The sequence below is a fragment of the Cinclus cinclus genome, unplaced genomic scaffold (genome assembly GCF_963662255.1).
Source record: "Cinclus cinclus unplaced genomic scaffold, bCinCin1.1 SCAFFOLD_328, whole genome shotgun sequence".
In the NCBI taxonomy this organism is placed as follows: domain Eukaryota; kingdom Metazoa; phylum Chordata; class Aves; order Passeriformes; family Cinclidae; genus Cinclus; species Cinclus cinclus.
In genome coordinates this window covers 1-16,493 of record NW_026912052.1, presented here as the reverse complement: position 1 = coordinate 16,493, position 16,493 = coordinate 1, and the positions used below count along the sequence as shown (strand labels likewise).

General features: G+C 56.6%; 1 protein-coding gene across 1 annotated transcript; it reads left to right on the top strand.

Moving 5' to 3' along the window:
• Positions 1-3,208: 3,208 nt before the first annotated feature.
• LOC134057117 (intercellular adhesion molecule 1-like) lies at positions 3,209-15,284 on the top strand (the record flags this gene model as incomplete). The annotated part of the gene is made up of 10 exons (XM_062514140.1): positions 3,209-3,487; positions 5,348-5,659; positions 7,694-7,972; positions 8,118-8,429; positions 9,214-9,456; positions 9,555-9,677; positions 10,089-10,226; positions 11,296-11,592; positions 12,043-12,306; positions 15,097-15,284. Coding segments are annotated over 10 exons (2,435 nt in total), but the record flags the coding sequence as incomplete, so codon positions are not given.
• Between the last annotated feature and the right edge of the window lie 1,209 nt (positions 15,285-16,493).

The window sequence follows — 16,493 nt, the reverse complement described above, 5'->3', positions numbered from 1 at the left end:
TTATTTTTACTTTATTTTTTATTTTTATTTTTTATTTTTTATTTTTTTTAATTTGTATATTTAATTTTAATTTTTATTTTTAATTTTAATTTTTATTTTTAATTTTTATTTTTATTTTTTATTTTTATTTTTATTTTTAATTTTAATTTTTATTTCTATTTCTATTTTTATTTTTTATTTTTATTTTCAATTTTGTATTTTATATTTTATATTTTTAAAAATATTTTTACTTTTATCATTAAATCTTTTTTTTTTTTAATTTATATTTTTTAATTCTTTTTTTTCTTTGGGGTGGGAGGCGACCCCCCCAAGAATGGGGAGGAAAAAATTCCCAAAAAAATTTAATTTTGGGGGGGACTGGGGGGTTTTAGAATGAGGAAAAAAATCCCCAAAAAATTTAATTTTGGGGGGGACTGGGGGGTTTTAGAATGAGGAAAAAAATCCCCAAAAAAATTTAATTTTGGGGGGGACTGGGGGGTTTTAGAATGAGGAAAAAAATCCCAAAAAAAATTTAATTTTGGGGGGGACTGAGGGGTTTTAGAATGAGGAAAAAAATCCCAAAAAAATTTAATTTTGGGGGGGACTGGGGGGTTTTAGAATGAGGAAAAAAATCCCAAAAAAATTTAATTTTGGGGGGGGACTGGGGGGTTTTAGAATGAGGAAAAAAATCCCAAAAAAATTTAATTTTGGGGGTGCTGGGAGCTTTTAGAATGAGGAGGAAAAACTCCCAAAAAAAATTTAATTTTGGGGGGGACTGGGGGGTTTTAGAATGAGGAAAAAAATCCCAAAAAAAATTAATTTTGGGGGGGACTGAGGGGTTTTAGAATGAGGAAAAAAATCCCCAAAAAATTTAATTTTGGGGGGGACTGAGGGGTTTTAGAATGAGGAAAAAAATCCCCAAAAAATTTAATTTTGGGGGGGACTGAGGGGTTTTTCCCGAAACCAGCAGAGATTATAAATTATTATTTGGGGGAGGGGGGGGGAGAGGACACAGCACCCTTGAGACCCTCAGAGACCCCTCCCCAAAATTATAAAAAATTTTTTAAATTAGGGTTGGAGTTGGGGGGGGACACAGAGGGACCCCCTCCCCCAACTCAATAATGGAAACTCTTTAAAATTTTTGGGGAACCTCCCCCCCACCCCAAAAAAAAAAAAAAAAACCCCTCCAGAACCCCCCAAAAAAATCAATCCTGAACCCCCCCCCCCTCCCCCACAGTCGGAATTGAGGGGGGGAAAGGCAGAAAAAACAAAAAAAAAATGATAAAAAAAAAAAAGAAATTAATTTAATTTTTTTCTTAATTAAATTCACTCCCACACTTTCCGCCTCAAATTTTAAAGACGCGACCACCCCCCAAAAAAAAAAAAAAAAAAAAAAAAAAAAAAAAAAAAAAAAAAACCCAAACCCAGGGGGGCACTCGGGAGGGTGATGGGGAGACCCCCTCCCCAAATTCCCCAATTAATTCCCGGGGTTCTGCATTTGGGATAACGAGCTTTGGCTCATTAATCACCGATCGCTCTCGTCCGCCGCCTGCTCTGGGGGGGATTTGGGGTTTTTGGGGAGTGGGGTGGGGGGGTCTTGTCCTGTCCTTTAGGGGTCTCTGTCCCTTCTTGGGGGTCCTTGTCCCATTTTTAGGGTCCTTGTCCCCATTTTTGGGGTCCCTGTCCCTTTTTTGGGATCCTTGTCCCATTTTTAGGGTCCTTGTCCCCATTTTTAGGGTCCTTGTCCCCTTTTTTGAGATCCTTGTCCCATTTTTGGGGTCCCTTCCCCATTTTGGGATTCCTCTCCCCTTTTTTGGGGGTCCCTTTCCCCATTTTAGGATCCCTGTCCCATTTTAGGATCCCTGTCCCATTTTTGGGATCCCTGCCCCATTTTTGGGATCCCTTTCCCCATTTTTGGGATCCTTGTCCCATTTTTGGGATCCCTTTCCCCATTTTTGGGATCCTTGTCCCATTTTTAGGGTCCTTGTCCCCATTTTTAGGGTCCCTGTCCCTTTTTTGGGATCCTTGTCCCTTTTTGGGGTCCTTGTCCCCATTTTTAGGGTCCTTGTCCCCATTTTTGGGATCCTTGTCCCCATTTTTAGGGTTCTTGTCCCTTTTTGAGGTCCCTGCCCCATTTCTGGGGTCCCTGTCGCCTTTTTTGGGGTCCTTGTCCCATTTTTAGGATCCCTGTCCCTTTTTTGGGTCCCTGCCCCATTTTTAGGGTCCCTGCCCCATTTTAGGATCCCTGTCCCATTTTAGGATCCCTGCCCCATTTTGGGATCCCTGCCCCATTTTGGGATCCCTGCCCCATTTTAGGATCCCTGTCCCTTTTTTGGGATCCTTGTCCCATTTTGGGGTCCCTGCCCCATTTTGGGATCCCTGTCCCCATTTTTAGGTTCCCTGCCCCATTTTTGGGATCCCTGCCCCATTTTAGGGTCCCTGCCCCATTTTGGGATCCCTGCCCCATTTTTAGGATCTTTGTCCCATTTTGAGGTGTCCTTATCCCCTTTTTAGGGTCCCTGTCCCACCCTGGGGTCCCTGTCCTGTTCCGGGGTGTCCCTGCCCCATTTTGAGGTGTCCCTGCCCCATTTTTGGGCTGTCCCTGTCCCTTTTTGGAGTCCCCGTCCCATTTTTGGGCTGTCCCTGTCCCTTTTTGGGGTCCCTGTCCCATTTTGAGATGTCCCCGTCCCATTTTTGGGCTGTCCCTGCCTCATTTTTGAGGTGTCCCTGTCCCATTTTTGGGCTGTCCCTGTCCCTTTTTGGTGTCCCTGCCCCATTTTTGAGGTGTCCCCGTCCCATTTTTGAGGTGTCCCTGTCCCATTTTTGGGCTGTCCCTGTCCCTTTTTGGTGTCCCTGCCCCATTTTTGAGGTGTCCCCGTCCCATTTTTGAGGTGTCCCAGTCCCATTTTTGGGCTGTCCCTATCCCTTTTTGGTGTCCCTGCCCCATTTTTGAGGTGTCCCCGTCCCATTTTTGGGCTGTCCCCGTCCCATTTTTGGGCTGTCCCTGTCCCTTTTTGGGGTCCCTGCCCCATTTTTGGGCTGTCCCTGTCCCATTTTTGGGCTGTCCCTGTCCCATTTTGAGATGTCCCTGCCCCATTTATTTTTTTTTTGGGGGGGGTGGGGGGGTGGAGGGGGCTGTCCCCATTCCGGGGTCGCTCTGTCCCCCTTTTCTCCCCAATTCCCATCCCCACAATCTTGGGGGGGGGGGGGGTGGGGGGTGCTCTCACAGGGGTCGCCCGCGGCACCTTCACGGTGCTGGCCTGGCCTCGGGTGGCCGTGGTGGCCTCGGGTGGCTCTGTCACCATCAACTGCAGCCTCAGCCCGTGCCCGGGGGACAACGCCACGCTGGCGCTCCGGACCCCCCTGCCCGTCACCCCCGGCCCAGAGGGGCCGCGCTGGAAAATCTTCCGGATCGGCGACGTGTCCGAGTGGAATCCCGACCCCGTCGCCTGCTGGGGACGCTGCGGGGACAGCGAGGCCAGCGCCAGCTGGCGGATCCTCGTCTACCGTGAGTGCGGGGACGGCGAGGCCGGGGAGCCGCGGTGGCCTCGTGGCGGCATCGGTGGTGGCCTCGTGGCGTTGTGGTGGCGTTGTGTCGATGGTGGCATCAATGGTGGCGTTGTGTCGATGGTGGCCTCGTGGTGGCATCGGTGGTGACATCGTGGTGAAATCACGGTGGCATCAGTGGTGACGTCATGGTGGCCTCGTGGTGGCATCAATGGTGACATCATGGTGAAATCGTGCTGACGTCACGATGGCAACGTGGTGGCATTGTGGTGGCATCAATGGTGGCGTTGTGGTGGCATCAATGGTGACATCGTGGTGGCATCAATGGTGACATCGTGGTGGCATCAATGGTGGCATTGTGGTGGCGTTGTGTCAATGGTGGCCTCGCGGTGGCATCAAAGGTGGCGTTGTGGTGACATCAATGGTGACATCATGGTGAAACCGTGGTGACATCATGGTGGCATTGTGGTGACGTGGTGGAATCAATGGTGACATTGTGGTGACATCAGTGGTGGTGCTGTGGGGGCCTCGTGGTGGCGTTGTGGTGGCATCAATGGTGACACCATGGTGAAATCGTGGTGGCATTATGGTGGCATCAATGGTGACATTGTGGTGACATCAGTGGTGGTGCTGTGGGGGCCTCGTGGTGGCGTTGTGGTGGCATCAATGGTGACACCATGGTGAAATCGTGGTGGCATTATGGTGGCATCAATGGTGACATTGTGGTGACATCGTTGGTGGCCTCGTGGTGGCATCAGTGGTGGTGTTGTGGTGGCGTTGTGGTGACATCAATGGTGACATCATGGTGAAATCGTGGTGACATCATGGTGGCATTGTGGTGATGTTGTGGTGACATCGTGATGACATCAAGGTGGCATCAATGGTGACATAATGGTGACATCGTGGTGACATCGTGGTGGCACCTACTTTGTCCTTTTGTTTTTTTCCCCCCAATTTCTCCTACTTGAATTAATTTGTTTGTTTATTTATTTCTCCATTTCTCCTTTTCTCCGTTTCTCCTTTTCTCCATTTCCCCATTTCCCCATTTCCCCATTTCTCCATTTCTCCATTTCTCCATTTCCCCATTTCTCCAATTCTCCTTTTCTCCGTTTCTCCATTTCTCCATTTCTCCATTTCCCCATTTCTCCATTTCCCCATTTCTCCATTTCCCCATTTCTCCATTTCTCCATTTCTCCACTTCTCCGTTTCTCCTTTTCTCCGTTTCTCCGTTTCTCCGTTTCTCCGTTTCCCCGTTTCTCCGTTTCCCCATTTCCCCATTTCCCATTTCTCCATTTCCCCATTTCCCCATTTCCCCATTTCCCCATTTCTCCATTTCCCCATTTCCCCATTTCCCCATTTCTCCATTTCCCCATTTCCCCATTTCTCCATTTCTCTTTTTCTCCATTTCTCCATTTCTCCATTTCTCCATTTCTCCAATTCTCCATTTCTCCATTTCTCCTTTTCTCCATTTCTCCGTTTCTCCATTTCTCCATTTCCCCATTTCCCCATTTCTCCATTTCTCCATTTCCCCATTTCCCCATTTCTCCATTTCCCCATTTCTCCATTTCCCCATTTCTCCATTTCCCCATTTCCCATTTCTCCATTTCCCCATTTCCCCATTTCTCCATTTCTCCATTTCTCCATTTCCCCATTTCCCATTTCTCCATTTCCCCATTTCCCCATTTCTCCATTTCTCCATTTCTCCATTTCTCCATTTCCCATTTCTCCATTTCCCCATTTCCCCATTTCCCCATTTCTCCATTTCTCCATTTCTCCGTTTCTCCGTTTCTCCGTTTCTCCGTTTCTCCATCGGTTTCTTTGCCTGCTTTCCCCCCCCCGGATTTCTCCAACCCTCCCCCAGAACTCCCACAGAAGGTGGCTCTGGATCCGGTGCCGCCGGTGGCCGTGGGCGACAGCCGGAACCTGACGTGCCACGTGCTGGAGGTGGCACCGGTGGCCAACCTGACGGTGACGCTGCGCCGCGGCGCCGAGACGCTGCGCACCGAGAGCTTCGGCGACGCCGAGGGCAGCGCCAGCGTGGCCGTGACCCACGTGCTGACCGCCGAGCGCGGCGACCACGGCCAGGACGTCGCTTGCCACGCCGAGCTGTCCCTGAGGCCGCACGGGCCGCTCTTCGCCAGCGCCGCCGTGCCCGTCACGCTCTCGGTGTTCGGTGAGTGCCGGTGGCTTCGTCGTGTCCTTGTCACGCTCTCGGTGTTCGGTGAGTGCCGGTGGCTTTGTCGTGTCCCTGTCACGCTCTCGGTGTTGGGTGAGTGCCGGTGGCTTTGTCGTGTCCCTGTCACTCTCTCGGTGTTCGGTGAGTGCCGGTGGCTTCGTCGTGTCCTTGTCACGCTCTCGGTGTTGGGTGAGTGCCGGTGGCTTCGTCGTGTCCCTGTCACGCTCTCGGTGTTCGGTGAGTGCCGGTGGCTTCGTCGTGTCCTTGTCACGCTCTCGGTGTTGGGTGAGTGCTGGTGGCTTCGTCGTGTCCTTGTCACCCACCCGGCCGTGCCACCAGGGGTCCGGGGGTGTCGCTCGGGCCGCTGGGTCTCCGGTTTTATTGAAGCCCTGCTGGTGACGCCGAGGTCATCGGGGTCCTGGTGCGGTGTTTGGGGATGTGTCCCAATCCTGGTGACCTTGGGGACATTCCTGGTGTCCTGGGGACATTCCCAGCATCCCGAAACTGTCCCACCTGCACCCTGGTGACATTCCCGTGTCCCAGTGTCCTTCCCAGTATCCCTGTGTCACTCCCAGTATCCCAGTGTCACTCCCAGTATCCCGGTGTCACTCCCAGTATCCCATTGTCACTCCCAGTATCCCGGTGACACTCCCAGTATCCCATTGTCACTCCCAGTGTCCCTCCCAGTATCCCGATGTCACTCCCAGTATCCCGGTGTCACTCCCAGTATCCCGGTGTCGCTCCCACTATCCCAGTGTCACTCCCAGTGTCCCGGTGTCACTCCCAGTATCCCGGTGTCACTCCCAGTGTCACTCCCACTATCCCAGTGTCATTCCCACTATCCCAGTGACATTCCCAGTGTCACTCCCAGTATCCCAGTGTCGCTCCCAGTATCCTGATGTCACTCCCAGTATCCCAGTGTCACTCCCACTATCCCAGTGACATTCCCAGTATCCCGATGTCACTCCCAGTATCCCGGTGTCACTCCCAGTATCCCAGTGACACTCCCAGTATCCCGGTGACACTCCCAGTATCCCGATGTCACTCCCAGTATCCCGGTGTCACTCCCAGTGTCACTCCCAGTATCCCGGTGTCACTCCCAGTATCCCAGTGACACTCCCAGTATCCCAGTGTCACTCCCAGTATCCCGGTGTCACTCCCAGTATCCCAGTGTCACTCCCAGGGTCACTCCCAGTATCCCAGTGGCACTCCCAGTATCCCGGTGTCACTCCCAGTATCCCGGTGTCACTCCCAGTGTCACTCCCAGTATCCCGATGTCACTCCCACTATCCCAGTGTCACTCCCAGTATCCCAGTGACACTCCCAGTATCCCAGTGTCCCTCCCACTATCCCAGTGACACTCCCAGTATCCCATTGTCACTCCCAGTATCCCGGTGTCACTCCCAGTGTCACTCCCAGTATCCCGGTGTCACTCCCAGTATCCCGGTGTCACTCCCAGTGTCACTCCCAGTATCCCGGTGGCACTCCCAGTATCCCAGTGTCACTCCCAGGGTCACTCCCAGTATCCCAGTGGCACTCCCAGTATCCCAGTGTCACTCCCAGTATCCCGGTGTCACTCCCAGTGTCACTCCCAGTATCCCGGTGTCACTCCCAGTATCCCGGTGTCACTCCCAGTGTCACTCCCAGTATCCCGGTGTCACTCCCAGTATCCCAGTGTCACTCCCAGTATCCCGGTGTCACTCCCAGTGTCACTCCCAGTATCCCGGTGTCACTCCCAGTATCCCAGTGTCACTCCCAGTATCCCGGTGTCGCTCCCAGTGTCACTCCCAGTATCCCGGTGTCACTCCCAGTATCCCGGTGTCACTCCCAGTATCCCAGTGTCACTCCCAGTATCCCGGTGTCACTCCCAGTATCCCATTGTCACTCCCAGTATCCCGGTGTCACTCCCAGTGTCACTCCCAGTATCCCAGTGTCACTCCCAGTGACACTCCCAGTATCCCAGTGTCACTCCCACTATCCCAGTGACATTCCCGGTGTCCCCACCCACTCCCTGTGCCGCTGTCCCCGCAGCTCTCCCGGATCCCCCCCAGCTCCAGGCTCCTTCCATCCTGGAATTCGGCAGCTCCGTCACCGCCCGCTGTCGCATCTCCGGTGCCTTCCCGGCCGGTGACATCCGCGTCACCGCCACGCTGGACCAGGAGCCGCTGAACGTCACCGCGGTGGTGGCCGGGGACACGGTGACAGCCAGCACCGAGCTGTCCCCGCGGCGGCCGGGCCAGCAGGAGCTCAGCTGCACGGCCACGGTGGCCACGGTGGCCAAAACGGCGAGGAGCCGAATCCACGTTTACCGTAAGGAACGGCGAGGGGAGGGGAGAGGAGAGGAGGGGAGAGGAGGGGGCGACATCACCGCCCTCCCCCCTCAAAAAATAAAATAAAATAAAATAAAATAAAAATATAAAAAACCTCGCTGGGATTGCATGGAACCTTCCCGCAGGATTCCCGGAGCCTTCCCTGGAGCTGAGCCCGGAGCCGGCGGTGTCGGGCACAGAGGTGACAATGACATGTGGCACCGGCACCGCCAGCCCCGAGCCCCCCGAGCCCCCCGAGCCCCCCGAGCCCCCCGAGCTGCGGCTGCAGCTCCGCGATCAGAGCGGGGGGGTCCTGGCCGAGGGGCCGCAGCCCCGGCTGCAGCTCAGGATGGTGGCCCGGCCACACCTGGACGGTCGCCAATTCCTGTGCCGGGCTAGCCTGGAGGTGGGCGACAGCGTGGTGACAAAGGACGCGGTGGCGCGGCTGACGGTGCTCTGTGAGTGTCGCGACATCCGCGGCGCCTCGCTCCCAAATCCCCCCCTTTTTTTTTTTTCTTTTTGTTTTGTGTTTTTTTTTTGTTTTGTTTTCTGTCCAGCCCAAAAATCCCGGCCAGAGACCCCGCCCGCCCCGCCCCCCCCCCCCCCCCCCCCCGACAATTCCCAAATCCCCTTTTTTCACCCCAAATCCTTCCCCCTCTCCCCTCCCAACAATTCCCAAATGCTCTTTTTTCACCCCAAATCTTCCCAAAATCCCCTCCCGACAATTCCCAAATCCCCTTTTTTCACCCCAAATCCTTCCCCTCTCCCCTCCTAATTCCCAAATTCCCTTTTTTCACCCCAAATCCTTCCCCCTCTCCCCTCCCAACAATTCCCAAATGCTCTTTTTTCACCCCAAATCTTCCCAAAATCCCCTCCCGACAATTCCCAAATCCCCTTTTTTCACCCCAAATCCTTCCCCTCTCCCCTCCTAATTCCCAAATTCCCTTTTTTCACCCCAAATCCTTCCCCCTCTCCCCTCCCAACAATTCCCAAATGCTCTTTTTTCACCCCAAATCTTCCCAAAATCCCCTCCCGACAATTCCCAAATCCTCTTTTTTCACCCCAAATCTTCCCAAAATCCCCACCCGACAATTCCCAAATCCCCTTTTTTCACCCCAAATCTTCCCAAAATCCCCTCCCGACAATTCCCAAATCCCCTTTTTTTCCACCCCGAATCCTCCCCCTCTCCCCTCCCGACAATTCCCAATTCCATTTTTCTCTCTCTCTCCCCCCTACCCCCAGATCTCCCCGAAATCCCGGCCGGCGGTTGTCCCGTTAACCGCACGTGGGTGCGGGGCACGCGTCGATCTCTGTCCTGCCTCGCCACCGGCAACCCCTCGCCCACCGTGGTCTGCGGTCACAACGGCGTCACCGTGGCCACCACCGAGCCCTTACCGGTCACCCGCTCGCTCGCCGGGACCTACGTGTGCAACGCCACCAACGCTTTGGGGACACGGAGCCGGAGCGTCACGGTCCGCGTGGAGTGTGAGTGACGGCGGGGACGGCGTCGCGGGGTCCCCTCCGAGGTGGCCGCCGAGGTGACGGCGTCCCCGTCTCTGTCTCTGCGTGTCCCCGACCCAAAGACGAGCCCACGCTGTCCGAGTCCGGGTGTCCGGCGCGTCGAGTCTGGGTGGAGGGACAGAGGTGGCAGCTGGAGTGTCGCGGAGATGGGGACCCCGCGCCCAGCACGCGCTGCGCCCGCCGCGGTGGCACCGAGCGCGGTGACAGTCGGGATGGTGGCGCTGGAGATGGTGGCACTGGAGATGGTGGCACTCATCATGGTGGCACTGGAGATGGTGGCACTGGAGATGGTGGCACTCATCATGGTGGCACTGGAGATGGTGACACTGGAGATGGTGGCACTCATCATGGTGGCACTGGAGATGGTGACACTGGAGATGGTGGCACTCATCATGGTGACACTGGAGATGGTGGCACTCATCATGGTGGCACTGGAGATGGTGGCATTGGAGATGGTGACACTCGTCATGGTGGCACTGGAGATGGTGGCACTGGAGATGGTGACACTCATGGTGGCACTGAAGATGGTGACACTCATGGTGGCACTGGAGATGGTGACACTGGAGATGGTGACACTGGAGATGGTGACACTGGAGATGGTGGCGGCCACCACGGAGGTGTCACCCGCAGCCAGGGAGGTCGCGTGGTCACCCGGGCCGATGGTGGCCGCTACGTGTGCAGGGCCAGCAACCGGCACGGGGTGGCCGTGAGGAACGTCCTTGTCACCGTGGAGTGTGAGTGTGACAGTGAGGGAGGGGACAGCGGGCTGGGGGGGGGGACGGGAGGGGATGGGGATGGGGACAGGGATGGGGACAAGGATGGGGACAGGGATGGGACAGGGATGGGGACAGGGAGGGGACAGGGATGGGACAGGGATGGGGACAAGGATGGGGACAGGGATGGGACAGGGATGGGGACAGGGAGGGGACAGGGATGGGGACAGGGATGGGGACAGGGAGGGGACAGGGAGGGGACAGGGATGGGGACAGGGAGGGGACAGGGAGGGGACAGGGAGGGGACAGGGATGGGGACAGGGATGGGGACAGGGAGGGGACAGGGATGGGACAGGGATGGGGACAGGGAGGGGACAGGGATGGGGACAGGGATGGGGACAAGGAGGGGATGGGGATGTGGCGGGGTCAGGACTGTGTCAGGGATGTCACAGGGATGTCACAGGGATGTCACACCGGTGCCACACCGGTGTCCCACCCATCCGGTGCCCCCCGCGATGTCCCCTCCATGCCCGGCACGGCCGGGACCGGGGATGGTACCGGGACCGGGGATGATGCCGGGACCGGGGATGGTGCCGGGACCGGGGATGGTACCGGGACCGGGGATGATGCCGGGACCGGGGATGGTGCCGGGACCGGGGATGATACCGGGACCGGGGATGGTGCCGGGACCGGGGATGGTGCCGGGACCGGGGATGATACCGGGACCGGGGATGGTGCCGGGACCGGGGATGGTGCCGGGACCGGGGATGGTACCGGGACCGGGGATGGTGCCGGGACCGGGGATGGTGCCGGGACCGGGGATGATGCCGGGACCGGGGATGGTACCGGGACCGGGGATGATGCCGGGACCGGGGATGGTGCCGGGACCGGGGATGGTACCGGGACCGGGGATGGTGCCGGGACCGGGGATGGTGCCGGGACCGGGGATGATGCCGAGCCCGGCTTTACTCGGAGCGGTCCCAGCGGTCCCGGGGCGGTTCCCGGTTGATCCGGGATGGGGGGCGGGGGGGGTTCGGGTGGTCTCACCGGGACCCCCCTCCCCTCTCTCCCATCCCCTCTCCCCTTCCAGACCAACCGAGCCTCGGCGAGCGCGGCTGCCCCGAGCGCCGCCGGTGGCTGGAGGGGACCCCGGCCCGGCTGAGCTGCGCGGCCACCGGGAACCCCCCGCCCCTCGTCACCTGCTCCAAGCTGGGCGACAATCGCGACATCGCCGGCACCTCCCTCAATGTCACCGAGCCGGGTGGTGACAGCCGGGACCCCTCCCAGGCCACCCCCAATGTCACCAGAGCCCACGCGGGCACCTACGAGTGCCGGGCCACCAACACGCACGGCTGGGCCACCCGCAATGTCACCGTGAGCGTGGAGTGTGAGTGCGGGCAGGGAAAAAAAAAACCCCAAAAACAAAATAAACAAACGGGATTTTGGGTCTGGGGGCGTCACCGGGGGAACCGGGGATGGGTTGGGGGGGGGGGTGGGGAGACCTCGGGGTTTTGGGATGGGTCTGGGGGCACCGGGGATGGGTCTGGGGGGTCCCGGGGAAGGATTTGGGGGCATCCCGGGGAACCGGGGATGGGTCTGGGGGCACCGGGAATGATTTTGGGGGGGGTCACCGGAGCACCGGGGATGGGTCCGGGGTTCCTCCCCCCCCGGTGTCACCCCGTGCGGTGTCACCGCGACCGGGGTTTTTATTATTATGATTATTATGATTATTATGATTATTATTATTATTAAATGACTATTTTGGGGTGCAAACCCCGGGATTTCGGGTCGGTTCCGAGCACGGCCCGCTGTCCCCTGTGTCCCACCCCCGGCTCAGACGGCCCCGCCGGTGTCACCGTGCGCGTCCTGCCCTCCGCCAGCGTCGCCCGCGGCGCCGCCTTCACCCTGGACTGCGGCGCCGAGGGGGAACCGGTGCCCACCTACACCTGGGCGCTGCCCCCCGCCCCCAACCTGCGCCTGGCCAGCGACAACCGCTCGGTCACGGTCACCGCGGCCACCGCGGCCAACGGCGGCGAGTACACCTGCACGGCGAGCAACCCCCACGGGCGGCGAGCGGCGAGCGTCGTGGTGAGCGTGGACGGTGAGAGCGGGCTGGGGAGGGGACGGGGAGGGGAGGGGGGCAGCGGCAGCTCGGTGTCACCTGGGTGTCACCTGAGTGTCATCTCAGTATCACCTGTGTCACCTGTGTCACCTCAGTGTCACCTGGGTGTCACCTGAGTGTCATCTCAGTATCACCTGTGTCACCTGTGTCACCTCAGTGTCACCTGTGTCACCTGGGTGTCACCTGAGTGTCATCTCAGTATCACCTGTGTCACCTGTGTCACCTCAGTGTCACCTGGGTGTCACCTGGGTGTCACCTGAGTGTCATCTCAGTATCACCTGTGTCACCTGTGTCACCTCAGTGTCACCTGGGTGTCACCTGAGTGTCATCTCAGTATCACCTGTGTCACCTGTGTCACCTCAGTGTCACCTGGGTGTCACCTGGGTGTCATCTCAGTATCACCGGTGTCACCTGTGTCACCTCAGTGTCACCTGTGTCACCTGGGTGTCACCTGAGTGTCATCTCAGTATCACCGGTGTCACCTGTGTCACCTCAGTGTCATCTGTGTCACCTGGGTGTCACCTGAGTGTCATCTCAGTATCACCGGTGTCACCTGTGTCACCTCAGTGTCACCTGTGTCACCTGGGTGTCACCTGAGTGTCATCTCAGTATCACCGGTGTCACCTGTGTCACCTCAGTGTCACCTGGGTGTCACCTGAGTGTCATCTCAGTATCACCTGTGTCACCTGTGTCATCTCAGTGTCACCTGTGTCATCTCAGTGTCACCTGAGTGTCATCTCAGTATCACCGGTGTCACCTGTGTCACCTCAGTGTCACCTGTGTCACCTGGGTGTCACCTGAGTGTCATCTCAGTATCACCGGTGTCACCTGTGTCACCTCAGTGTCACCTGTGTCACCTGGGTGTCACCTGAGTGTCATCTCAGTATCACCTGTGTCACCTGTGTCATCTCAGTGTCACCTGGGTGTCACCTGGGTGTCACCTGAGTGTCATCTCAGTATCACCGGTGTCACCTGTGTCACCTCAGTGTCACCTGGGTGTCACCTGAGTGTCATCTCAGTATCACCGGTGTCACCTGTGTCACCTCAGTGTCACCTGGGTGTCACCTGAGTGTCATCTCAGTATCACCGGTGTCACCTGTGTCACCTCAGTGTCACCTGGGTGTCACCTGAGTGTCATCTCAGTATCACCGGTGTCACCTGTGTCACCTCAGTGTCACCTGTGTCACCTGTCACCTGTGTCACCTGGGTGTCACCTGTGTCATCTCAGTATCACCGGTGTCACCTGTGTCACCTCAGTGTCACCTGGGTGTCACCTGAGTGTCATCTCAGTATCACCTGTGTCACCTGTGTCATCTCAGTGTCACCTGGGTGTCACCTGGGTGTCACCTGAGTGTCATCTCAGTATCACCTGTGTCACCTGTGTCACCTCAGTGTCACCTGTGTCACCTGGGTGTCACCTGAGTGTCATCTCAGTATCACCGGTGTCACCTGTGTCACCTCAGTGTCACCTGGGTGTCACCTGAGTGTCATCTCAGTATCACCTGTGTCACCTGTGTCATCTCAGTGTCACCTGTGTCACCTGTCACCTGTGTCATCTCAGTATCACCTGTGTCACCTGGGTGTCACCTGAGTGTCACCTGTGTCACCTGGGTGTCACCTGTGTCACCTGTGTCACCTCAGTGTCACCTGTGTCACCTGTCACCTGTGTCACCTGAGTGTCACCTGTGTCATCTCAGTATCACCTGTGTCACCTGGGTGTCACCTGTGTCATCTCAGTGTCACCTGGGTGTCACCTCGGTGTCAATTGTGTCACCTGGGTGGCACCTGTGTCACTGTCGCTCGTGGGCTCACTGTCACCTCAGTGTCACGGGTCCCTCCTTGGTGTCACTGATCCCCTGTGACATCACTGATCACCTGTGACGTCACCCATGATGTCACCAGTCCCCTGTGATGTCACATATCTCTTGTGACGTCACCTGTGATGTCACCTGTGACGTCACCCTTGATGTCATCCGTCCCCTGTGATGTCACTGATCCCCTGTGATGTCACCAGTCCCCTGTAACACCACCAATCCCCTGTGATGTCACTGGTGATGTCACCAGTCCCCTGTAAACACCACCAATCCCCCTGTGACATCACCTCTGACGTCACCCATGGCGTCACCAGTCCCCTGTGACATCACATATCCCCCTGTGATATCACCTGTGATGTCACCTGTGACATCACCCTTGATGTCATCAGTCCCCTGTGATGTCACCGGTCCCCTGTGATGTCATGGGTGACGTCGCCTGTGATGTCACCAGTCCCCTGTAACACCACCAATCCCCTGTGATGTCACCCGGTGATGTCACCAGTCCACTGTGATGGCACCTATCCCCTGCGATGTCACATGTGACATCACCTGTGATGTCATCAGCCCCTGTGGCGTCACAGGTGACGTCACTAGTCCCCTGTGACGTAATGGGTGATGTCACCAGTGACGTCACCCTTGACGTAATCAGTCCCATGTGATGTCACCGGTGATGTCACCAGTCCCCTGTAAACACCACCAATCCCCTGTGATGTCACCCGGTGACGTCACCAGTCCACTGTGATGTCACCTATCCCCTGCGATGTCACCTGTGATGTCATCAACCCCCCCGTGACGCCACCGATCCCCTGTGACATCACCTCTGACGTCACCCGCGACGTCACCAGTCCCCTGTGACGTCGCATATTCCCCTGCGACGTCACGGGTGACGTCACCGGTCCCCCGCGACGCCCCCTCTGACGCCGCCCGCGACGTCACCGATCCCCTCCCCCCGCAGAGAGCTGGCTGCCGTTACTGGTGGCACTGGGAGCACTGGGAGGCGCGGCCGCGCTGGCTCTGGCCGTGGCCGGCGGGTGCTGCCTCAGGAGCCGCCAGTGCAGGAAGGGCGAGTACAACGTGAGCAGGGCCGAGGGCTCCGCCCGGCCCCGCGGCGACAGCGCCGGGATCGCGCTGGGCCCGGCCTGAGAGACCCCGGGGGTAGCGGGGATGGGGGGTACCTGGGGGGGGTACCTGGGGGGGGTACCTGGGGGAGATACCTGGGGAGATACCTGGGGAGATACCTGGGGGGGGTACCTGGGGGGGGTACCTGGGGGAGATACCTGGGGGGGGTACCTGGGGAGGGTACCTGGGGGAGATGATACCTGGGGGAGATACCTGGGGAGGGGTACCTGGGGGAGATACCTGGGGAGGGTACCTGGGGGAGATGATACCTGGGGGAGATACCTGGGGAGGGGTACCTGGGGGAGATACCTGGGGAGGGTACCTGGGGGAGATGATACCTGGGGGAGATACCTGGGGAGGGGTACCTGGGGGAGATACCTGGGAGGGGTACCTGGGGGAGATACCTGGGGGAGATACCTGGGGAGGGGTACCTGGGGGAGATACCTGGGGGAGATACCTGGGGAGGGTACCTGGGAGAGATACCTGGGGGAGGAGATACCTGGGGGAGATACCTGGGGGAGATACCTGGGGGAGATACCTGGGGAGGGTACCTGAGGAGGGGTACCTGGGGGAGGGGGATACCTGTGGGGAGATCCTGGGGGGGGGATACTTGAGGGGGGGATACCTGGGGGAGGGGTACCTGGAGACGGGGGTACCTGGGGGGGGTTCAGGGAGGGTTCGGGGGATTTATTGAGGATTTATTGAGGATTTATTGAGGATTTATTGAGGATTTATTGGGGATTTATTGAGGATTTATTGGGGATTTATTGGGGATTTATTGAGGATTTATTGAGGATTTATTGGGGATTTATTGAGGATTTATTGAGGATTTATTGAGGATTTATTGAGGATTTATTGAGGATTTATTGGGGATTTATTGAGGATTTATTGAGGATTTATTGGGGATTTATTGGGGATTTATTGAGGATTTATTGAGGATTTATTGGGGATTTATTGGGATTTATTGGGGATTTATTGGGGGTTTATTGAGGATTTATTGGGGATTTATTGAGGATTTATTGAGGATTTATTGGGGATTTATTGAGGATTTATTGGGGATTTATTGGGGATTTATTGGGGGTTTATTGAGGATTTATTGGGGATTTATTGGGGATTTATTGGGGATTTATTGAGGATTTATTGGGGGTTTATTGAGGATTTATTGAGGATTTATTGGGATTTATTGGGGATTTATTGGGGGTTTATTGAGGATTTATTGGGGGTTTATTGGGG